Source organism: Oryzias latipes, chromosome 7, assembly GCF_002234675.1.
Source record: "Oryzias latipes chromosome 7, ASM223467v1".
Taxonomy (NCBI): domain Eukaryota; kingdom Metazoa; phylum Chordata; class Actinopteri; order Beloniformes; family Adrianichthyidae; genus Oryzias; species Oryzias latipes.
Window position 1 is genome coordinate 4,497,458 of NC_019865.2, and position 24,878 is coordinate 4,522,335.

Genomic DNA, 24,878 nt, shown 5'->3' on the forward strand with positions numbered 1-24,878 from the left:
TCACACACTTGGAAATGAAAACTTTAGGCTTCACAGCTCGCCTAAAATAAACCATAGACTAGAATTCAAGTTAATTTATTTACATATTAAACAAATATAATTAATTTTTAACATTTTGAGTAGTAGACTGCACTTCCGGTTTCCATCAGTACTTCGTTTAGCCAGTAGATGGCGCCAAACTCCATGATGAGAATTAATTAAACGATATCTGCAGTTTCCCCCCACATTTCTTTAAAAAACAAACTACTTTGAACATCACAGCTACCCATAAATACAACCGACACTTAACAGCAAATATTGCTACATATTAGTTTATTTTTCCAGCTCCACCATCAGCAGTTACACCTGTTGGTTTGTGTGTGTACATCTTATTTATAGTGATAAAAACATATGCAGCATTGATATGAAAATACTGACATTCATTACAAATCTATATCATAGGATTCAACAGGCAAGCAAAAGTCATTGCTCCATTATTAAAACAAAAATCAGTCTAAAACATTTGTCTATGTTGAGGTTGCTAATCCCCCCCCCCCCCCCCCAATAGAATTCACAGTATCAAAAAATAGCAACAGATCTGATACCTTACAAAAGCCTTGAAATCACCCAGTTAAATGAGCGTAAATGGTTAAAGGAATCTATCGTACCTTGGGAAAAATCATGAATACACAGAAAAAGATTTTGTTGTAAAAAAAATAATAATAAAGCAGACAAAAAATAGTGGAATAAATAAAACTGTTGCTGTGGTTACAATTCCAGTGCCACGTGATGAAGTTAGATATGCAGTAAATAAATTACAGTGATTAGTAAAAGATTTAGATGAACGCTGGCAATGAAAGAAGACCCACCAGCTTTTGCTCCCAAATCCAAACAGGACAGTTCGCTTCAGCACTGAGCTTGTGGCTAAAGAGAGTGTCGTACGGATAATATGGATTCATCTATAGATGATTATTGTTTCCCTACAAACGCAGACATTCCTACCGTTAGCGTGTTTACACAACTCTGAATGTCTTTCAATGGAACTTAGCACTTCAGAGCAAAGGTGTGCTAAAAATAAACAGGTACAAACAAAACAAAGACACCTGCAAAGCAGTTGGCAGCAATGTGCAAAAGGTCTTCTGATAAATGAATCTGCTTCATGATTAAGAACTTAATGAACAGCCAATGACAGCAAAGCACAGGTGAGAGCAAACGGCTCCGCCTCACCTTTAACAAACATGGAAATGTTATTATTTTGTGTGGCTGGATGTGTGTTTGCTTCTCAGGGTGTGTTTTCAGGGACTCACTGCGTCAAATGACCAACTAAAATAAATATTAATGTGGGTGTTTTAATGCAAGTCATTCGCTCAGAATAGAGCTCTAACAGAAGCATGTTGGAGAATAAAACTTTCCATAGGCAAACAGGTATTGAAAACATTCAAGTCCCATGCAAATCGTGTTTTTGACACATTCTTGTGCCATTTTTCTAAGTATGGAGGACAAATATATAAAGAAAATTAAGCTTAACATTGCATTTCCAAGCCACGAGCTCCCTGCTCTGCTTAGCAATGGGGATGGAAAGGGGGGCGGTGTTGCTCTGCACCAAAAATCCTACCCACAACTCTGGGCTGAATTTCTAATGAACTCCTGCCGCTCTGCAGAAACTATGTCCTACAAAACGACACAATTTCTTAACCAATTTTGACTAAAAACTGCATAATTATACTTAAAGGACCAATGGGATCGCTTTGAACATAGATGACAAGATGATCGGAGTGGGACTTTAAATGCAGCATAAAATTAAATTAAGAAACACATTAAAACGTGGTCCAGAAAGAAATGAGGGCAGAAATGCTAAACATCGCGACAGGTTTTGTAGAAAATGTGCAGGAGTCACATTTGCAGACATTTGTCAGTTTCTGAATTTTAAAAATGCAATCTCAGTACCGGCTGAACTAAAGCTTTGTCATTAAAAAAAGCCATCTTAGTGGGTCCGTCCGTTTTACAGAGAGGTACAAAGATTCGTCTAAAAGCGTCGCAGAGCGAGCGTTTCCTAAAAGCAGTAGAACTGAAGATTTGGTTGACTGACATGTCACCGACTTAAGTAGATTTGAATAGAACTATTTATGCTGTAAAGCTACAGGTGGGGGGTGGGGTGGGGGGTTACCAGAGAAAAAAGGAGCTGGCTAACAAAAACAAAACTACTGAGAAAATAACTGCTTCTGGGGGCTAAACTAGACTTTTGTGTTTCTTCTTTCACATTTCTATGGAGCTGGGGGTGCGGAGGGGGTGTCACCTCTTTGGCACACATGCATGATCATTGGCATGTAGAGAAGTGTAGTGTTTTCCTTCACGTTTCTGCATGGAGGTGTCGGTGTGACGCTAGTGTTTCTCTGGAACAGTCGCTGCCTGACGGGGGCAAAGGGGGGTTTTATTTTCTGGTCTGTGATGCCTTACCCCCCCCCCCCTGAGTGTTTCCTTCCCAGGACAGTTCAGTCAGTGCTGAGGCTACAGCGTTATTACGGTGCCCTCCTCCTCCAGGCTCCGCCTGACCCTGTCTGGCGACGGCGTGGCTGAATTGGCGTCGGCGTGATTCAGCGATCCGCTGCTGTTGCTGGCGGGCAGAGTCCCGTTGGTGTGGATGGAGAAGGCGGAGGCGGAAGTGAAGGCGGTGCGGAGGTTGAGGTGTGGTTCGTAGCGAGGCATAGAGGGCATGCTGTATGTGGAGGAGGTGCGTCTGATGGGCTCGGCCTCGCCGCCAGCCTCGATCACCAGGTCTTCTTCGTCTTCGTCGCTTTCCAGCTCCCCAGCGGAGAAGTTCTGGATGATGTGTGAAGGCATGGAGGCCGTGGCGCCGTGCGTGGAGTAGCCGTAGCAGCTGGCGCCGCTGTCCGACGACCGCCCTGAACTACCAGATGCAGCCCCGCCCCCTCCGCTCCGAACGACATTGTTCCTCTGGTTGGCGGGCTTCACTGTAATGATGAGGTTGTGGCTGTTCGCGATCATCATGTCCGTCACCTGATCCAGAGATTTGCCGGCCACCTCGATGCCGTTCACCTCCAGGACCTCATCGTTTACCGCCAGCAGGCCGGTGCTCTCCGCCAGCCCGCCAGGAACCAGGCGGGAGATGAATATGGCCGGGACCTTCTCCAGACCCTGCGGAGTGACCCGCACGCTGGAGCCGTCGCGGATGTAGAAACCCAGCGGCTTCTCCTGGCCGTGCTTGTACAGGCGCACGCGTCTGTGCGTCTCCGGAAGGATGTCCACGTCGATGATGGACGACACCGGGCGGAAGTCTTTCGGGAGGCTGATGATCACCGGGTGCTTCTTCCTGGTGGCGTCCGGCCTCAGAAGAACCGCAGAAAGGACCGTGTTCTTCTTCCTGGTCAGCGGGTCTGTAGCAAACGTGTTTTCAGCTTCTTCTGCAAAACCCAAGAGGAAGAACAGAAGAGAAGAAAGACAAAAGGAGGAAGAGGAAAGAAACAAATGATTAATTTTCCATTAAAAACTTTCAGATCAAAGTATTACCCACGCCAGATTTCTTTTGCATCATCTCGTCTTTAAACCTGAGGCATCGCTCGTAATCATGAACATACTAAAGGTGCTTTTTCTTCAGAAAAACACAAAAACAACAAGCTGCCATCCAGAAATTACCCGACGCCGTCTGTGAATGACCTCCCCGGTCCACCTGAAGATGAATTATCCGTCTATCTCTACTCTGAACCTCTGACGCAAGCCTGAAGAGGACCATCAATCATACATGAAACCACAAGAAGAGCTGCAGTCAAATGGGAATCGATGTTTCTGAGCGATTAAACAAAGTTAAGTCATTATTTACAGATTAAAAATACAACAGAAAAGAGAAAAATCTCCTCAAAGAAGAAACTCTCTCAGATACGGAATAACTGCAGGGAATTCTGATTGTTTTCTGCGTATTTTCTTTATTTCTGTAAAAATACTGTTTGTAAAATTTTAAGTTTGGACTTGAATTTTGAATATTGACATCCATCGTTGTACATCTTTGTATTAATTTTATTTTTTATTTCATCAGTGTAAAAATAAATACATTTAATAATAATAATAATAATAATCAACAACGCTGTAAAAAAATCTGTCCTGTTCACTCAAAAATATGAAAAGCAAACTTTTCATTCTTCTGTAAACTAAAAACGTCTCAGTCGGGAGGTCATAGAAACCACCTTCAGCTGTTTGCGTCAGAGCTTTGTCACCTGAAGGCGTCGCTCTGAAGAGCTGCCAGAGGAGGAAGTGAAGCCTGTCATAGTGCGACAGGTCAACAGGACAGAGTGAGGGAAAAGCTGAACCTTGGATCTGTAATAGTTAACCAACACAATGTCAGCAGCTAAACATTAACATCCCTGCAACTTTTTAGATTCATTTTATCTTGTTGTTTATTTGAAAACCATCTGGGAAGTTCTGACCGTCGAAACGTTTAGTTTTTCATGCAAAGTGATTCTGCTTTTGGATGAAAGGGGTTCATAAATAAAGTTTTCAGAGGCTGAACGTGCGTCCCCGTGCTTCTCCTCCACCGTGCACGTGGGAACTGGGGGACGGACACGGGTTCCAGCTCTCAGGTTGACAGGTACAAACCCCGCTGCTCCCCACCGCTCCATCCAAAATCTGAGACAAAGCCTTGCTTGTCCCGACAGGCGAGTCAGGCTAACATTTCAGTTCCAATGGGGGGAGACCATGTCCTCCCCAGCTCTGAACTTAGAGCCCTCCCACAGCGTCAGGTCACCTTCTTCAGGACTGCAGCAGTTTGTTTTGTTGTTAGGTTTTACAGCGGCATAAAGACCAGTCCGTCACAAAACATGACGATACATGTGACGTTACTGCACAGACGTAGGCATCACAACCAGTCACAGGTCCAAACAGCATCCAGCTCCATCCCAGCCGGGCTCCTCCGTCTGTGTGAGCAGGTCATTCCTGAGCCAACGTAACACGTGTGCATTTATGAGTTACACTCACAAACATCTGCAGCTCAACCATGATACCTGAGCCCACAGGAAGAGCTGCTCACAGAAACCCAACCCTCTGAGAAACTATGGTTACATTATAGCTTATTAGAGCGCAGAATGCCGGGCTCTTAGTCTAATTATTTACCGAGGAACGGCAGCCGGTAACCATGAAAAGACGCCATCGCTTTCCGGTTTCCCCTTTTGAAACACACAATGAACTTAACAGAGACGGTTAACTAAGATTAAAGGACGATTGATTTACAGATACTTTCTGTTTGAATGTTCACACAGAACGCCATTTTTAAGCCCAAAATCCTGACTTCCTCAAAAAAAAACATCAAGGTTAAAACAAACATCTTTACTAATGTGCACAAACAACTAGATGAAGACGGCTCCAGCAGCGTGGGATACAAGAAACAAAAATAGAAAAACACACCGTTCGAAATTATGATAAGAAGTAATGATCATCCACCTGCGTACAAATCATAAACCAAATAAGAGTCAGAATACCATCATTTTAAAAAGATACAAGTTAAACCGGTTCTTTACAGCCTCCCTGTTCTGGTGCTCATTTCATTCAATCAGCATTTTTGGTCTGAAGAGGAACTTAAAGGCAGAACCAGAATGAATGTACATGAACACACATATGCTTAGTGGTGCTGGTACAACATTTGGTAGGGCAGTAGGAATATTCAGTATCTTTATAGTTAAAAATATTTTCAGTAAAAATCTGCTATCAAGCCCTGAGACAGGACTGGCGACCTGTCCAGGATGTACAACAACAACAATAGCTGCCATCCACCTCAAACTGTATTTGGATGGATGTGCCATCAAATGTTTACATTACATTATCAAATTTGCATTTCCTTAACACAAAAATAATACCAAAAAAATCCAGTTCTGTAAAATACTTAAATGACAGTTGACGTTCTGAAGACAACCAGGTAAAAACCTTTTTTTTTTTTGGATGAAAGCAAAAACTCACAACTGAAATCAGAATAAGATCATTTAGTGTGAAATAATGATGTCATACATGCTCTGGCCCACAGAGTCTAAATATTTATCAAATTCAAAAGTGTTCAAGGAGCGTTCCACTTCAACATCAACTAAAAATGAGAAACTTTATTGCAGGATTTTCTTTCATTTACGCGACACTAAAAGCGTTAGGTGTGTCACCTTCTTATTGGCTAGGTTCACACTGCAGGCTGAAACAACCAAATTCCGATTTTTTTTGCCCCATGCGACCTGTATCTGATGTTTTCATGACAGTCTGTTCGACACAGATCCGATCTTTTCAAATGCGACCCAGGCCACTTGGGTATATGGTCCTGAATCCGATACGTATCTTTTAAATCTTTAAAAAAATGCAACCTCCGCCTGAACGGCCAGGCCACATATATCCGACCGGTACGTCATCGATACGCTACAAAAGTCATCATTCTGCGTTGAAGTAGGCGGGAACGAGATCATAAACATCAACCATGGCGGACGATGCTGCTGAGAGCGGTCAGTGGAAGGGAAGTGAGGTCACCGATTGGATTCATATTTGGGGTGACAGCTCTATTCAGACCAAACTCCAGGGCTCTTATCGCAACCGGGCGGTTTTTGAAAACCGTGGTCAGAAGCGCGGGGGACCGAAGGCGGATCTCCTTCGGGGTTCACTTCCCCGTTCGGACCCTCAGATTCTCGAAAGCGAGTTAATAAAGAGTCAATGGCATTTATTCTGGGGGAAGCCTTTTTTTTTTTTTAATCGTTCTCCTTCCTCTGTAACACACAACATGAATGTGCGCCCCCACTGCCCCCCCTCATTCCCTACCTGGCTGCACGCACTCTCTTACACACACACGCATGCGGCCGCAGCACATAAACATCCCTATTCCACAACAGTGGGTACAGACGATCCCGGCTCCAATGCCTTCTTAAAATGAGAAGATTGTTGCTGTGCTGGCTCCTTTGTGAAAATAAATGTAATAATGCAAAAAGAGCTCCGCTGTTGACAACACTGTTGTTGACATCCATTGTTAGCGTTAGCTACTTCAGCCAACAATGAGTGACGTTGTTCAACGTTGAGTACTCTTCTGCGCATGCGGGTCACTTCCGGGTCATTTCACGGTCACACAGGATTTCACAAAAGTTCGCATTTAATTGGAAATGTGAACGGCCTTGCAAAAAAAAAAAAAAAAAAAAATCGTAATTTTTCCAAAAATCGGAATTGAGCATTAAGCCCTGCAGTGTGAACGTAGCCTTAGACAGGCAGCGGCAACATGATGCAATGCTGTTTAGAGATGCAGAACTGATGCAGTACGAAGAACCCAAACAAACTACTGTCAGAAAAATGTCTAGGACAAAATCTGCACAGAACGTTCCAGAATGTGCCAACGGTCAAAACATCTCTGAAAAAAATGAACCCGACTCCAAACCGAAGGCGCAAACTGACCAAGCCCTCCTTGGTATTTACAGGATTCAAAGTGTGACCTGGCTTTCTGCTCTGTGGTTCCCTGATGGTGAATCAACATAACATCACATTTAGTCATCCAGCGCTTGGTAAACATTAAAAGCACGACTGCGGCGCACTCCACCCACAGATTGTGCAGGTATGCAGCCACCTAGGCTAATAATCAACTCATACAACCATAAACATAAAAAGGCTGTGTCACAATCCAAACATTTTTATGAATATTTGTGCAAAATCTTTTGGGACACTTCATTTCACAAAAATGCACAAACACATTGAACAACCAGTATCAATAGAGTGGACGCAGACGCTGTGCTCTTTAAACCTTCTGTGCACACAGAACTAACAGAACAACCTTCTGAAACAACTTCCTGCTTTCAGACCAGGACTTCTCATTTCCATTCATGAGATTCACTTCTCCAAAGTATTTCTCCAAAACAGAGTCAGCCTCATGTTTGATGCAAATGACAGAAACAAAGATGCATTTCGTGGTGAACCACAGAACACTTTAGCAGCTAATAATAATGATCTTTGCATGATATTGTATTATAATTAGGGATGGGCCGACAGAGGGTTTTTTCAGGCTGATACGATAACCAACCACCACTGGTTTCCACTGCAATTGTGGCCGATAGCCGTTATTTGACCATACCAATATTTAAGTGTCTGGAATAACACGGTTTAAACTGTAAACATAAGCTCCCAGTGCCAGGGATCTGTTCAGAAATAAAGTCTTTCTGAAAATAGTCAGAAGAATATTGATGGACTTTTTTAATATCGGACCGATATACTGATATGCAAATATCGTCCGATACCGATACTGCCACGATTTATCGTCCATCCCTAATTACAACCTCAAAGAACCCAGGACAACCCAAGAGCAATTCCATTGGGGCTTTTAGATTAAACTGACAATTATTTTGCTTGTTCAGTTTCCAAAATGGTGGCCAATTTTGACCCTGTCCGTTCTCTCAATAAGTTAATTATTTTAAATGTTAGTTAATTTATGGCTTTTTATTACCGTATATTACATCAGCCTTAAAATAAGAAAAAGAACTAAATGCAAAAGCAATGACATTTTTCTCTTTTGCACAGACTTTTAGACTGAGTTTGACACCTGTTCGATATGCAGACAATGTGTCAGAAATGTTTAAACCATTTGATGGATTAGATGTGAAAAAATTACAGAGGAGAACTTTAAATAATCCTGTTTTTAAACACCATCATTAAGGAAGATTTGAGACTAGATACGTTTACAGGAAGGACTTCATGCTTTCCTAAATGTAATAAAAAAACTAAAACTTTCCTAAATCAGTGTGATCTCTGAAGATCAAGAGAACGAAAATTGTTGAGAATCAGACGGACAGTTGATGCTAAAAGGCAGACTTCCTATAATGTGAACAGAAAACGGTCTCCAGCCCCACACGGCCACGGCTCTGCACAGGTTAGGCATTCCAATAATGCTGCCGCTGCTTTGATTTCCCACACTGTGAATGGAGTTAGTGAGGAGCGAAACAGGGACGCAGTGGAGGAGAAAATGACAGGCCAGCGACACAACATCACGCACGGATATCAGCTGGATCATCCGCAGACCGGAGGGATTAAACTGTGACCTCAAGGGGAAAAGTCTGGAAACGTTCGGCCTCAAATTCTGATTTTGGTGTTATGGAGTCATCGGGATTCATTTAAAGCAGAGACGCGATGCGCCGATGCATCTGGAGAGCTGCATTCTCAGAGGCCGTTAAAGTGCCGCCGTCTCCAGCCATGCATTCATGCATGCTTTGGCTGCAGTGCTCTCATTACACGAACGCCACTGCTGCTGCAGACAGCCTCACAATTAAGTTGCTTCACAACAGTGAGTTGGTTTGGTTGGAACACAGTTATGAGTGACAGCAGCACTGTCCCTGCCATCCATTATGTCCTGTGGTTTTGGTGCTGCGTCATGGAAACCTGACGCTGCGTCCAGCAGGCAAAACACGACGGTTCCCAAACACGCCATTATCCTCACTGCAACGCACAAGCAAACCACTTCCTGCCTGTCATGGTTTAGACTTGAAGACATCTACTCAGTACACAACACGCTCATTTTTATCTGTGTTCATCTGAATCAGATTAACACAATTGCACAAACCAATCGAATAATAAAAAAAGCTGCAGATTTCATTGTGAAATCCCACAAAACACCAGGAAAGAAAAGCTAAAATTCTGCTTTTGTTCAACAGGGATGTAAGGTTAAAAACAAAAATGCTGGAGCCAAACAGCAGCGGCTGAAGGTTGTGGTGTTCTGGAAACACTCAGGTTTGCTGATGAGTCGGTGCCCCGGCGTTCCCGACACGGAACGATCCATGATGGGGAGTGTGGGGGTGAGCCTTTGGAGAGGGGAGTCGGAAGAAGTGAAAAACAAAACACGGCACGAAGATGCACACGTGCAGCTACAGAAACGAGGAGAAAAAGAGAGGAGGTAATGATAAAAAAAAAAACTTTCAAAGGAGTACATTCCCAGAAGGCTGCTATTCCTGGTGCAGGGAGTAAACTCCCTGGCACAGGCGAGATAAGTCTCCTAAAGCCACTGATAAGGGAAAGAGGAAGAAGGGAAGTTCGGGTGAGAATGACGGGAAGGCAGAAGAGGACTGAGGCTGCAGCAGAGTGCAGGTATCAGGGAGGGTTTATGGAGCAGTGAGGTAGACCTGCAGGGGTTTGGCACAATCTTCAACAAGGGAGGCTGTGACCGAGCTGTGAGTAAGTTCTCTTTAAATCTATTATTTAAAGGAGTTCCTAATAAGACTCATTATTCTCCTTCTTTCATCAGACACCAGACAGTTTTTTTTTCATCATCCACTCATTATCACCCATTTTTAACAAAAAACCATTTATCAAAGATCGTTTGAAGGAGAGAAAAAAAGGAATGATGTCATCCAGAAACATCTGGAAGAACAGGGCTGGGACCTGTGAGTCATGGAGGCACCTGACAGAGGCCACCCTGATAAGGGTCGGTGAGTGGAATGTGGACGGGGCTGATTGTGGAGGGACTGCAGCTGATGTCCAGGGGAGATTCTACCAGTGAGAGGAGGCTGTGTTTGGGGTTTGAACATGGCAGGACCAGGAAGATAAAAGTGAGGAGGAACAGCTGCAGACCCCGAGTCAGAGGGCTGACCCTCTGCTTTCCAGGATGGACACACAGGAGAACTGGATTCTCTGCTGCTTCCAGCATCTTGAAGGCAGCAGTGATTCAACAAGAAGCTCCTCACTTCCTCACTGAGATCAACTATCATTGGATCACTTAAATCCACCCATAATTACTACTCTTCTTTCATACTCAGCACAAAATCACAACCACCTTCTTTTTTTAAAGCATCACACAAAAAGCAAGAAAAGCCAAATAAAGCTAAGTAAAGTAGGATTACAATAATCTAGTCTATTCCAAAGATTTTGGATGATTGTAGTCTGATTCACTCTGATAAGGCCTAAATAACGGCTGCACTTTATGAGGAAAACTCACGATGTGCGATGATAGTGATCAATTTAGCGATTGATCGATTGATCAACAACGTGAAGTGCTCCATCCGATTGGTCAAATGCATAAATGGATTTATTTGATTCGTTAAATACTTTAAGATTGTTTTAACTCATTTAAGGTAACCAATTATCACAGTTTTTGCCGACTTGTGTGATGTGTGTATCGCACAGCTTGATATCACGATAGCGATAAATTTGCGATTTATTGTACAGCTCTAACCTAAACCTTATTTTCGTTTCCTAATAAATATTTTAATCATTTCTGCTCGACAAGAAAAAATCTGATGTTTCAGAAAATAAAGAAATAAAACAATAAGATACAAGCAAACCATATTCTCTCGTGTTTCACTCTCAGTGCACAAACATTCATAAAATGCCAAATAGGAAGTCATGGTTTAAAAACGTATTTATCTCAGCAATTTAGTCTGGACTTTGTCTTGTTTTTTTTTTTTGTTTTTTTTTGTTTTGTCTGAGCTTTAATGCCAGAGTGAATAATTATTCTTTGTTCATGAATCAAGAGTTTTGTCAAAATATTTTTTCACAATAAATAGTTTTAGAAAAAATATTGGCAAGTAAATACATATTTAATCAAATCCTGCTAAATAAAAATGATACAAATGAACGTAGGAATTAGAATTGAATTGAGTTAGTAGTTTGTCACTGATGTTAAAAACAATAGACTAGGGAATTTTGAAAAATAGTGACATGGTTGACCCTAACCCAAGTTTTAATAATATTTTCTATCATGTGAAAGAAAAGCATGTTGGGAATGATCACCTTACAGGAGCCAAAAGCCGGACCCCTCGTTCAAATATGAGTTCATAAAGAATCGAGCCAAAGCAACAAATGAAGCATCAACAGTGCTTCATTTCATATCAAAAAAACCACAAGAGACTAAAGGATAAAAAAACAACTATAAAACTGTCTGTGTGCAAGCCAAAGACATAAAAAAGAAACTGCAAATCAAGTCGTTTTCACGTTTCCCATTACCAGCTCTGTGGCAGAGAGTCTGCCCTGAAACGTGGAGATTGTGGGTTCAAATCCACAGTCACCCAAGACTTTACTCACAGGGCCTTAATGCCTCCCTGATGGACACTCAGCATTAAGGGGGTTGGGTGAGGGGGTTAAATCACCAAATGGTTCCTGAGCGCGTTGGTGGCTGCAGCTCACCGCTCCCCCAGGGGATGAGTAAAAAACAGAGAGAAATTTCTACACAGCCAGGTGTAAGAAAGCAAATGGGACTTTTTTTTATATGCCTGCATTCAAAACTTTGACAATAAAATACACTTTAGATGCTTCACGTCGTGGGAATGTACGATGACCTCAGCAGCAATTTGTTCTGAGAGATTTATGATTTGAAGCAGACAAGCTCAAAGGTCGCTTTAAAAGTATGTTGAAACTAGACTTCATGTTCTGGGACGCTGCACCTTTCCCTCCCTTTGCCACCCTCGACCTGTTCGTCTGTCGTCACCAATCTACCGAACGCCTTTCTCACGTCTGAGATAGAAGCGCAGCCTCTTTCTTTTTTTTCTATCCATCTCAAAAACCCGGAGGTCGGCGACTCGGTCTGGGCCTCATCCACACAGCAATGAGCTCAGGTACCAGAAGTGCTTTTGGCTCCTTCTCCTTTTTAAAGTCTCCCTCCGATCCTCTGTTGATTTATTTTTAAGCGTTCCCAGTGGACTTTTAATAACGATGATGTTGTTCTTTTGCCAAAAAAAAAAAAAAAAACCTCTGTTTGTTTTTTAGTTTCTGCAGTAGTTCATTAAAAATTCACCTCTTAACGCAAAACAACCCCACCTCCCTTCCCGTCACCCATAACTTTGAGCTTTACAGCCACCAACACCCACAACCATAATAGCGGAACTTTTCATCTGGACAAATTTTGATCAAGGAGATCAAAGACGTCCGTGGATCCATTTGTCTGCAAGTGGAGGCGTCAGAATGGAGCAAAGCAGGGAGCTTGATGCCCACTCAGCGGATTTTCTACGTCACAACACAACGTTTTTCCAATCTTTGCCTTTGGTTCTCAGTGATTTGAATAAATACTCAGAAATGCATTTTTAAGCTTGCATGCATAAAAACATTTTTCAAACTTTCATGGAAGTGGGTCTTTAAAGTCGCTCTCCTCCGCCGACTGAAGCCACATCCCCGAATGCGGGATCCAGTCGGCCTGTCCCGGCAAATCGAGCCAGCAGACGTGATCAGACGCTGGCCACATTCCACCCAGGAAACCCCCCCACCCCCTCCATTCATCCATCCCTCTCCCACTCTCTTTTTTTTCTTTCCCTCCCCAGCTCGGGCCTCCCTCTGCATTCCTCCCTCGCTAATACTCTTCCCACTCCCTCTCCTCTTACCTCTCCTTGTGTTCTTATCACATTTACACGACTCCCTCTCCTCACTAATTATGTGCCTTGCCACAACAATGCTTTCTGCCTTACTCAGACCGGCGTGCCGTTAACTCTGCCTCCCGTCCATCCCAATAGACCCCAGCAACCCCCCCTCACATTCCTTCTCGATCGCTGAATCCATCATCTGCTCATTACATGCACCATCCTTCAGAATAATGCATGCTCAGAGGAAGAGTTTCAACCCAAAGGAGGATTCTTTGACTTGACAAACGGCGACATTTACACCTGTCGCTTGAACGCCGCTACAGTCTCTTGATCTGAGCGCTTCTCGCGTGGCGCCGTCCTCATTCAGTCTGTCTTTAATCATGTTCTATTTTTCATCTGCTTCTGGAGCTGCCATATTTCCCCTCTGACAAAAGTACTTTTTTGTTTTTCGTATTGCAGTGCATGTGTGTGAACTTTCACAGTCCACATTTCCATGACTCTGGCTCGATGACTCATGCACAGGTTACTAACTGCAAAGGCAGTCTCAGCTATGATAGGTAAATAAAGGCATTCCTGTCCCTCCGAATATGCTCGGCCTTTGCAAAGGTATGTTAAAGAAATGTGATCCGGTCTGAGCTCAAATTACGATTCGGATGACGAATGCTTTCAGGTTCACATTGTCTTTTGCACTTAAAAAATAGCAAATGGAGAACAAGGAAAGAAATCTCTCATGTTCAAAGACCCACTGATAAAAATGGTGTTTTGGGTGTTTTTAACATGTTCAAGTGTCATTTTTCTCATGATGGAGGACACATATAGGGAAATTCAAGCTCAAAATTGCATTTCTGAGCATTTCTTTATTGAAGCCATAGTAATTCAGGAGCAGACGAACAAAAGTTGTTGGTAAAACATCGTATTGGTGACAAAGAAAATACTCTGGGTGGGGCCACAAGCTTCATTTTGATAAATTCACTAGTAGACAAATGGATCCATCAACGTCTTTGTTTTCCTCGTCTGAGCTGGAATCTGGATCTAAACTGTACCAATGGATAGTTCTGATATTGCTCGCCATTTTTGATGGACCGCTAATGTCAAGTTGGGGCTGTGAGCGGCTGAGAGCTAGAGAGAGAGTGTACCCTAAGCAGAAAGCCCAGAGTTATGGGCGAGAGGAAGGGGGGTGGGGTTGCTCCCAGCCAACAATCCCGCCGCTTTACAGAAACCGTGTCCTAGAAAACAACAAAGTTTTTTGATATGGGCTAAAAACAGCAGAATCATAAAGACCAATGGGAAAGCTTTAAAAACTAGATCATAAGATGATCAGAGTGAGACTTTAAAGCTTTTTTCCCCCCGGTGTGTCGAGTTTTTCTTCTACAAGAAAAAAAAACTTAAAAATATTATAAATTTAAGGAAATCGTGATATTTTTTAAAGCCTGACATGGGTTTTGTTACCAATCAGCAGGTTATCGATCATTCCTCTGACCTTTTTTTAATCCTCTTAAACAACAAAAACAACAAATGTCAGACGGGGTGACTGTGAGCCAGAAACAGCTTTGTATCTGAGCGGCTGGCAGCTGCTCCTTACCGTTACAAAAATAGAAATCCTTCACATGAGAACAATAACAAAAATATTCCAAGAGATAAATGACCTCGGCATTATTCACCTTAATATTTCGCCTGCAGCAGCTGAATGCTGGTGCAAAGATCGTCAAGAATGCTTAGCTTGCGTAGAAAAGAAACCCAACACTGACGTTTAGGAAATGCCTCCAAGCAAATCTCCTTTCGGAGTGATGTCATGCTGTCTGGGTGTCGCTTCCTCCTCATTACAGCTCTATCAGGTAACCCAGCCTGTTTGTATGACACACATTTCAAAATAACAAACCCAACAGTCCTGACATAAACCTCTCTGTCAGGAGACCCCACCTATGGAAAGCCTCTTGAAGCCTACACATCACCGGCAGCTCAACACATCGTTCACAACACGGGCGTGGTTAGAGGGGATGTCCACCGGTGGACGGAGAAAACCTTCCAAAATGACTGGCACAGAGGGAAGCGGGTCACACATCCTTCCCCGAACGCCTCAACAGCAGCTCTGTGACAGCGGGCGTACGCACAAACAACAACAATGTGGGCTTTCTTCAGGAACCAGACTGCAACAATGCAACAACACACTCACAGCCCAACAACCATGCACTGAAGCATCTGCACAGCGGTAGAAGGAGCGCGCAGAAGGCCAGGAATATCACACACCATCTGCTGTGACGCTAAACTCTTCAAAAACCATCAGTCAACGTTTGGGGGGTGTACCTTCCCCTCTCCCATGATTCAATAAGCATCGGCGTACGCTGTCCACGCTTAAAAACATAAAAGATTCAACTCATTTTGTGGTGATATGATACAGTACAACTTTTATCCCTAAATGGATCCAATCTAGATATTTATTATACATTTGGCATTTAAAAACATACATGAAAACGCCTTTTAGTAGATAAACTTGTTTTAGATTTTGAGCAACAAAAATGAAATGCTTTTTGCCATAACTTCTTCAATTCATCTCAGGCCGTTTGGCAGAAGCAAGCTTATGATTGGACGTCTTTTTGTCTGCATCACATGTACATGAAAAGGCAAAGACAGCAGAGACACAACAGGAAGAGAAACCGACAAACTGGTTATTTACTTCTTTAACAATTTAATAAATTTTTACCGACATAATCTTGGTCAGAACGGCCGTTACTCTCATAACTAGACCGATTTTTCTAAATGTACCGGTCAAAGTGGATCGGTTCCTTCATTTATTGCGGAGGTAATGTTTTAGAAATAACCTGCCATCGCAGAAATCCACCAAATAGGGTTACAGATGTTTAAAAGCTGTAAAACCCCTAACTACACACTTTTATCTCTTCAACCTCTCAAAGTTCGAAGTTTGATAGAAAAATTATTCCAGTATCGTAGAATAAAACCAGAGATCGGCTCGTGATCAAAGGTTGATGTCATTTTGGTAAACTGAAGGCATTCTGTACAGGAGACACGGTACAAACGAGACTGATTGACATGGTCTAAAGCCACATGGGATGCAGAACACAGTGTGCTGTGTAAAAAAAAAAACAAAATATATATATATATATTTAAAATAATTAATAACAGCATGCAAAATTGTACTGACAAAATCTGCAAAACTGCGACATAGTGAGGGAGCACTATACCCCAAAACAGGAAAGTTCAGGCTTTCAAAATTTGTGACTCAAAGCATAACACTCTAAACTGGTTCAGTGTCCTGTCTAGGCAAAAAACCCACGCTAAAACCCATTAAAAGCATGCATGTTTACAAAATATTTAGCCTTTTGTTTCTATCATATCAACTACCGTACTCAGAAAAAGTTTACATGAACTGACATAATGCAAAACAAACTGCAGGACGTTGGTGTTATTGTTTAATGTCTCCTGAATGCTCCTTCACAAGCACGCGTCGAAATGTTTTCTCGCATTGCTGCAAATTCCTGCCCTCCGTGTGTCATGAGACGGACGCATACCGACACCCCTGTGCTTTCATGAAGGAGCTGCCGTGAAACCCCAGGATCCACTTTAGGCCTCCTCTGTTTGCTGGAGCCTCACCTCCTTCAATCGCAGGAGATTACAGAAGAAACGCGTCATTTTTTTTCCACATGGATGGATGGTTGTGCAAATATTGCCACAGGTTCACCACAGGAGCATCCGTCTCTCTGCCACAATTCCTCTTAAAGCTATTTATGATCCAAAGTCAACAATACACAGCTTTTTAAGAAAGCTGAACTCTGTTCAGATGCTGCCGATGCATTTTCTATTATTCAAATCGACTATATTTATTTCATTTCCAGTTTGACACAATTGAAAATTGATTTGTGTGGTTGTAATACACTGAAATCAGATTGTTGCTTAAGTTCCTTTCCTTTTTATTCTAAAAAAAATGAAGGCAAATTCTGAATCATTTTCAAAGGCAATTTTCTGCGTCTGTTGAGTTATTAAGCTGGGACCAACTGGTGCCTGACAGGGGGGGTAGTAACAAATCAGCAGAGATACTAAGCTCTGAAGTTAATGGAGTCTGTGGGGTACTGCATTAAGTCACCCCCCCCCCCATTTCCTCTATTCCCATTTTTCAACGTGGCGTGTGGCGGCACACAGCTTGTATGTCTGCAGCCTGGTAGCCTCCGTTAGCATGCGTCGTTTTTGCTGCTGTGTTTACGAACGGCAGCAGACGCAGCGTGGGTTTGCCTTTGTAGCGTGTCATAGAAACACCGTCCCATGCAGCACTGCACGGTGACCCCCACTAATCTCCTCCTGACAAAGTGGCTTAGCCTCTATACAGTCATATGGCACAGCGGGACGGCTTAAACACACGAGGTTTGCCCCGATCAAGCACACCCAGGGGGGCGGGGACGTTCAACAGGTCACGCTCGGAAACTCCCCAGTTGCCAAGTAAGTTTAAAAACCCGAAAGGAGGGTCAAATTTGACCCCAAGGAGACAGATGGTAAAAAAAAAAAAAAAAAAAAATCCTCATTTTTCAACACCATTTCCTGGAAATGCTCAACAGCACAGGAGCAGAACACAAAATCCAAACATCTACTTCTAAAAAAAAGTATTAAAAAGAAGTGAGGACATTTTTCCAAACATTTTTTTTTAAGTTTCAAACCTAGAAATACTCCGGTCAGAGCTGGAAAACAAACAAAAAGGTTTCGGAAAGCATCCAGATCTATGATTACAGCTAAACATGGCTCTCCAATGCATTATCAATTTAACAAATTAATAAAACCCCTGTTTCTAAAGCCGCCTTCCATCTTTTGATCTATTTTCAAAGCGTTCCCGGTGGTATTTTAACAATGATTATGTCACAATTTTGCTCAAATCCAAACACTTGTGTCATTTTCTAGGACATAGTTTACTGCAGGGTTGCAGTAGTTCATTAGAAATTTGCCTCTGAGCACGGGGCAACCCCGCCCCGCTTCCTCTCCCTGGTGCAGAGAGGTCAGAGCGGGAGCTTGTCTGTCACTCACCAAGTGTATTTTCTGCGTCACAAAGATGCTCATTTTCAAACAGCATTTTTTGTCTGCTCCTGATTCACATAGATTTGAACACAGAAATACTCAGAAATGCAACTTTGAGCTAAATGTTCTTTGAATATGTCCTCCGACACCAAAAAAAAGCCACAAGAACATGCTGAAAAACTGCATTTTCATCGGAGTGGCTCTTTAAATATCCTTTTAAATCCCGAAACCTTCAGCAGAGCATTGTATACATTTGATCATTTCTGTTCAGGTGAGCAGTTTTCACCTCTCAGACAAGCACAGAGCAGTTCAAAGTCTTCCTGTTCTTACCTTTCCTCTGCAGAAACAGCCTGAGCAGAGGGTTGGCCGTGGAGATGGCCTTGTGGTAGTTGTCATCGTTGTTGATGGGCAGCAGGTCGCCGTGCACGTCGGCGTAGCCCACCAACAGCTCCACGTTGGGGATGCGGTGCACGTGCTGCAGAAGGCCGTAGAACTCATCAAAGCGCCCCGGCTTCGACCGATCCAGAGAGAACCGACGAAACTCTGCACCAAACTGACCCGCAAAAAAAATAAAAATAAAGTTTTGTCAGCATTAATTACAATACGAACATGTAGGTGTTCAACTACCAGTATTGTCTGTAAAACATGAATAATAGGGTTTCTAAATGAAACATGGATGCAGTAAATAGAGTTAATCAGTTTTTTTTTTTTATAAAAGCTGCATTCTAACACGCCGTCTGAGCTCTTCAGTGCAGCTCAGAGACTCTGTACTATAATGTCTCCTGGCTAATGTTGATGAATACGGACGGGTTGTTGTGGTTACTGTTGCCAAGCTCCACAAAAGATGATGAGAATTCAGTGCCAACTTGGCCAGGTTTACACCAAAAGAAGTGTGTTAGGCTCAGGTTTTTGGGAGGAGACACCCTAAATAGAACCAGGGATGAGTAGAAAATGACCAAATAACAAAATATAAAACTCCCAAAACACAAATTGTAGAGCAGAACTCCGTAGAATCAACAGAGGGACGGTTGTAGTTTGTGTCGACATGCGCACACATGAACAAAAACGAGTTTAGAGGCGCTAAAAAAAAGAGCCTATTCTGTCAACGGTGTGTGTAATCATGCAACAAGCAGGCTCTGGCGGAAGGAGCCGGCCTGTCGCAGGCCGAATGACACCTGTGCACGCGGGAGGGGCGACGTCGCCCTAAGTTCGGGGCAGCCGCTCCTGCCTTCCTCCGGTAGTTTCAATCAACTAGAAAGATGAGAAAAGTCCCGCGAATGCCCCCCCCCCCCCCCCATCCCCCCGGGAGGGAAAAGCGGTAAGAACCCCGGCTCTAAACTTTAGTGAACGGGTGGCGGGAGCGGCGGAGGAAGCGGTGACAGGTGACACGAGCTCACCGCGGCGTCAACTGACGTTAACGTAAACCCTCGAACTACACCGAGAAGAACGACGACGCCACTCTCACGTTTGGCGGCGCGTCGACGTCTCGATCGATGTTGTGGAAACAATAACACAAAAATGTTTAACATTTTGTTCATGTGTTTTTTTGCGCCATCATTAATCTGGTACCGGGCTACTTAGCAGGCTAAATTAGCAAGAGTGACAGATTAATGACCGCGGAGTTGCGATCACAAACACATCGAACGGAAACGGTAAAGGAGTCCAGGGATCACCTTGCTCTTCACCTCCACGGCACTCAAAGAACGGCTGCTCGGCACTCGGTGGTTTTTGTTCATGTTTCGCTAGCAGCGGGACAGCCGCCGAAGCACACCCTCTCTCTCCGCTCCTCCTGCCGCAGCCGCGTATCCCCCCCCCCCAAAAAAAAGCGTCCGCCAGTCACTTCTCCGACAGCAGCAGAAGACGTCCCGGTTCTCCTCCGCGTGCGCCGGTTCGTTTATATCGGTCCGGAAGTGTCCAACGAAGGCTGTCAACCCGCCTGGCTCAGCGCGTGAACTTCTCTCGTCTCATAGCTGCCGCTGTGCGTGGACCTCGCGCTGCGTCCGGTTGTGTCTTTGCGACTCTTCTCGGCTGAATGCCCAGCCGCCCTCCGAGTGCCTGGAAAGCTGCGCCCTTCAAAATAAGAGTCGTTGACATTTCAATACATTTAAAACTTCAAAATAAGACTCATATTTATCACTATTTTGAACAAGGACGTCATGAGAAAAACTTTTAATAAATACAAACAATATTTCTGTACCGTCGAGGGACAGATAATGTGGATTAGGGATAATATTTAAAGTGGCAGACATTCAAAAAACATTTTTTACATTTTCAATAAAAAATGTCTACGTTGATTCAAAATGTACACCATCATTTCAGGAAAATAAAGGAAATTTGGGTGATGGGTTTACTTTTAATTTATGAAGTATGATTATTATTATTACCATAAATATTTTTTTCCTACTAAATAAAAAATATACATATATTTTTTACTTGAAGTTATTAAGCCCTTCCCAATAAATTGCAGATGCAACGTTATCGCAACATAAGCTGTGCAATACGCATATCGCAAAAGTTGGCAAAAATCACGATAAATGGTTACCTTAAATGTGCTAAAACAATCAAATTATCATATAAAATAAATCAGATCAGGAATAAACATTTTATCTCAAGTTTGGACTCAAGCTGGCACCATTGACAAATGCAAACAGATGTTTTAGCTTTTTGGCAAAGCAAAAAAGTTAACTTGCTCCCAAAAATTGAAAACTTGGTGAATTGGACCAAGAAAAGCATTGAAACCAATTTTAAGGGATTTTACTCTCATTTTAGTTTGGTGCAGAAGTGAAGCCATGATAAAGTCCACTTGTCATTTTGGGTTAAAACAGTTTAGATTGTATTTGGGTTGGAGGGAGCGTTGAAGAGCGGGGACGGACGACCGAAATCAGTGATGATAGTGTAGCGACCTGGGGGTTAGCCCCGCCTTCAGCCCCTAAGGCTCATGGGAAGTGGGGAGCTTAGGGTCAAACCTTGAGTCAGAGGGCTGGAAGCTGAAGTCACGATCCATGCTGTTTGGGCTGTATATTGGCTGGAATGAACAGGCTTTTTGCTTAAAAGCTAATATTGTCTCTCTCTACGTTTCTTCCAACCTGAGACTGTCAGGGGTCGTGCGGTGTATGGGGCACGGACAGATTTCCATTAGGACCACTTCATGAGCAGTTGGCTTTCGCTATCCCACTAAAGTGACGGTCCGGCCGGATCGTTACAATAGAAACAGACTTTCAATGGCTGCAAACTAAGTCAATGTTGTTTTTATCTATGCCTGCAATTTATTCACTTTTTTCCATACCCTCACAGTCTGAGTCAGAACATGCTCCCTCTTTTGGTAGATTTTGCTCTGAAAAGTCTGTAAAACAACACATCAACTGTTACCCAGTGCATGTGAGTGTCGGGGTGGGGGGCTTTGTTCCAACTTTTCAAGCAACTCAACTTTCAAAAAAAAAATACTCCTTTTAAAGCAAAAACTGTAAATAATTATAAATAATAAAAATCATTTGTTCTTGTGTTGTGCTGAAAAACAGACAGCTGATCATTCAGAGGAGAAAATAGTGGTTTCTAATTATCATTTTGTCTGAAAAGATTAAGTAAAAATAGGTAAAACCACGAAGATTCCATTAAAATGGTCTTTAAAATGAATAAAACAATAAACTTTTGTGTTGTCTTTTTGTCTGTGAAAGATGCTGTGATGAATATGTACAGCCTGGTGTGTATGTGCGTGTGTGTGGGGACATCTACTGGCCAAAAAAAACACAAAAGCTGCTAATGGAGTTGGGTTGTCAGTATGGTAACACTTCTATTTTCTTTTCTTTTTTTATTTAACCTTTATTTAACCAGGAAAGTCCCATTGAGATTAAAAACCTCTTTTGCAAGGGAGTCCTGGCCAACAAGGCAGCACATTTCAAAACAGAAAATACATATAAACAAGCATCGGTGAAACCACATCCGTCATCTAAGAAATGTAAACCGAGTGTAAAAATGATAGATTGGCAGCATCACGAAAGGCAAATGTTAGATATTGAAACAAGAAAGAGAAAGAATAGCAGTGAATATTTTTGATTTAAATAAGTACAGCACTGTGCAATTTGTCACATTTATGAACATGATTAGTGATAAAATCCAATTAAATGTCATACTATCAAAGTACACGGCGTGCAGCCAAGGGCTCCTTAACCTCTTGGAAAAATGAGACTATTGAATAGAAAATGTGATTTTATTTGAAGGGAATCTGCATTGTTTATTTATCCTGATTTGTATGTTTTTTTCCCACCTTTGTAATGTTTTAGTTCCAGTCCAGCCTTTCATTTGATTGAGATGCTGTTCCATGACCTTCTCCATCTAAAACCCTACATTAGGCTTCAATTTTATATATTAAAGTTTTACTTTTCATTTTTACTGTTTCACCTGTTTGATCCTACATGTCTCCAAACCTTTGAGCTCCACTTTCAGCGCATTTTTCGGAAATACCATCGTTACAGCTTCAATGACCTTAAGTGACCTCCCTCCCTGCTTCCCTAAAGTCCATGTCCGCTGTGCGTCTGCAGACGTCCTCTGTCCACCTACGTTTAGTGGCAGCAGAAGTCACAGAGAAGCACATTTCTGCTCTGCATCCTCTACGTTTACATCTCACCAACACCACCACCCTTTCATTGGACGGACTGCTGAAAGGTATCTGGGTTTCTTGCAAAATCTCTCAAACAAACAAGACTATTTTCAAACAAAATAGTGTTGAAACCTTTATTGTGCTGCTTAATCTACAGTTAGAACCCATCCACTTTCTGTATTTGGTTTATTTGTAAAATAGATTCTAGACATTAACTACTTTTCACATTTAAAAAACATAAATTTAGCATTTTCAAAGAACTGGAGAAGTTACATTAAGCAATAATGGAAATAAACAGAATCATACTTTTAGAACCTCATTGTTTAAGGCACATTCATTCTATTTTTTTCCCTCATACTAAAAATATTTTGTTGTGAAATCAGACTGTTGAAATTGACTGTCCCCTTTAAGAACAAATATATTTTAAATAACTAAAATAAAAGCACTGTGAATTTGCTTAGGTCAAAACAACTTACATATGAGATAGAGTTGCATTGCTTAACGTTGTGATCATTAAATAAAAAGGAATTTTACAATTCATTTATTGATATTGAGGTAGAGTTTTTTTCTAAGTCAAACTCTTAAACAAAACAAAAAAAGTGTTCCAGTAAAATATCATGATAGGTATCGTATCGCGGGATGCGTATCGTATCGCCAGATTCTTGCCGATACACACCTCTAGAATTTATGCCAATCATTTATTAGAACAGAGGAAACGCTCAAAATTTAAAACAAACATTTCAAATACTTTCAATAAAATGGAAATAATGTCCAATTGAAATTCCTGAAACCTTCAAATATAACGATGAAAGGTTAAAAACTTTGAGGTAAAGAAAATGTTTTCATACCTTTTTGTTTCAACTTAAAGCTGTTGGGACTTTAATGTTTGTATAAATTCAAACTGATTAAAAGTTATAAATGAAAGTTACATATAAATATGAAATCAGATACCAGCAATAACAAAAGGAAACCTTTAACAAAAAAAAGGGCTGAAAAATGAAGCATTAAAAATCCCCCGCATGGCAGCAAACCAACGACAGAGCAGAGCAGCAAGCAAAGATCTATGTCGACGCCAGCAAGGCTCAAAGATCCTCGGCTTGTTTCACATCTTTTAGAAAAAATTCTGGAAACGTGTTTATAGAAGTTAATTTTTTTTTTTGTCTTTAAAGAAATATTCTGGAATGTGATCACATCATTGAGAAAACAAAATCTGTTACATTTACAAGAAATTTTCTGCAAAAACAGAGAAAAAAATCTGAGATTTATTATCATAAAAAAGCAAAAACAAGAGATTTAATTTTTGTTCCTAGAGCATATGTAAAGAAATGATCTTTCAAGTAAGCTTTATAATTAAAAACGTCCATGTCAGGGTTCTGACTTTTTCCTTAATAAAAGAGAAGAACCACACAGGAGATGAGAATGAGAATCGGTCTGTCACAGCGCGAACTGTCACGGAGGAGTTCTGCCTTCCTAGTGCATGGAGCCTCTTTTAATTGAAAACTGAAGGTTGCAAACATGAACGAGGGTCATTTAATCAGGAACTACAGGAACATCATATTCTTGTATAATCAGAACTTTTCAGGTCATTGTTTACTTACTGAAAGATAGAACTGAGACAATCATATTATGCTGATAATAGCGTGTGAGCAAATGATAATTACGTAACTCTAACAGTCCATATAATCTGATACTTTGGACAGAATCCTGACAGGACTGTATGATGAATCCTTGGGATGCTGTATTTCACTCTGCTATTGTATTTCTGTGTAATTTTCATTAAATATTGATTTCATATCAATATGGTTGTTTGGTTATTTATCCAATTGTTGGCCCAAAATGAGGACCCTGTTTGCTGGATTTTGTTCTGGCACATAAAAACAGGTAAAAAAACAGGAGAAAAGAAGGTTCAGTTTGATGTCTTCAGAAAATAAACTTTACTTTCTGAATGGTCCAAGGCATTCATCTCATGAATAATTTGTAATCTCTTTCATAATTATCTTCAT

General features: G+C 41.9%; 1 protein-coding gene across 1 annotated transcript; it reads right to left on the reverse strand.

The window, feature by feature from the left end:
• Nucleotides 1-295: 295 nt before the first annotated feature.
• On the reverse strand, nt 296-20,328 carry pard6b (par-6 family cell polarity regulator beta). The gene is made up of 3 exons (XM_023956376.1): nt 19,952-20,328; nt 18,609-18,831; nt 296-3,401 (listed from the first exon to the last, which is right to left on the reverse strand). Exons 1-3 carry the CDS (start codon nt 20,012-20,014, stop codon nt 2,488-2,490), a joined length of 1,200 nt encoding a protein of 399 aa, XP_023812144.1. The 5' UTR covers nt 20,015-20,328; the 3' UTR covers nt 296-2,487.
• Nucleotides 20,329-24,878: the final 4,550 nt, after the last annotated feature.

Excerpts from the sequence above, each read along its gene's own strand:
- pard6b (XM_023956376.1), bottom strand. The coding sequence starts at position 20,014 with ATGAACAAAAACCACCGAGTGCCGAGCAGCCGTTCTTTGAGTGCCGTG. Across the intron at positions 18,832-19,951 it reads CCGTGGAGGTGAAGAGCAAG|TTTGGTGCAGAGTTTCGTCG; the intron begins GTGATCCCTGGA and ends TTTGCGGGTCAG. Across the intron at positions 3,402-18,608 it reads GCTGTTTCTGCAGAGGAAAG|AAGAAGCTGAAAACACGTTT; the intron begins GTAAGAACAGGA and ends TGGGTTTTGCAG.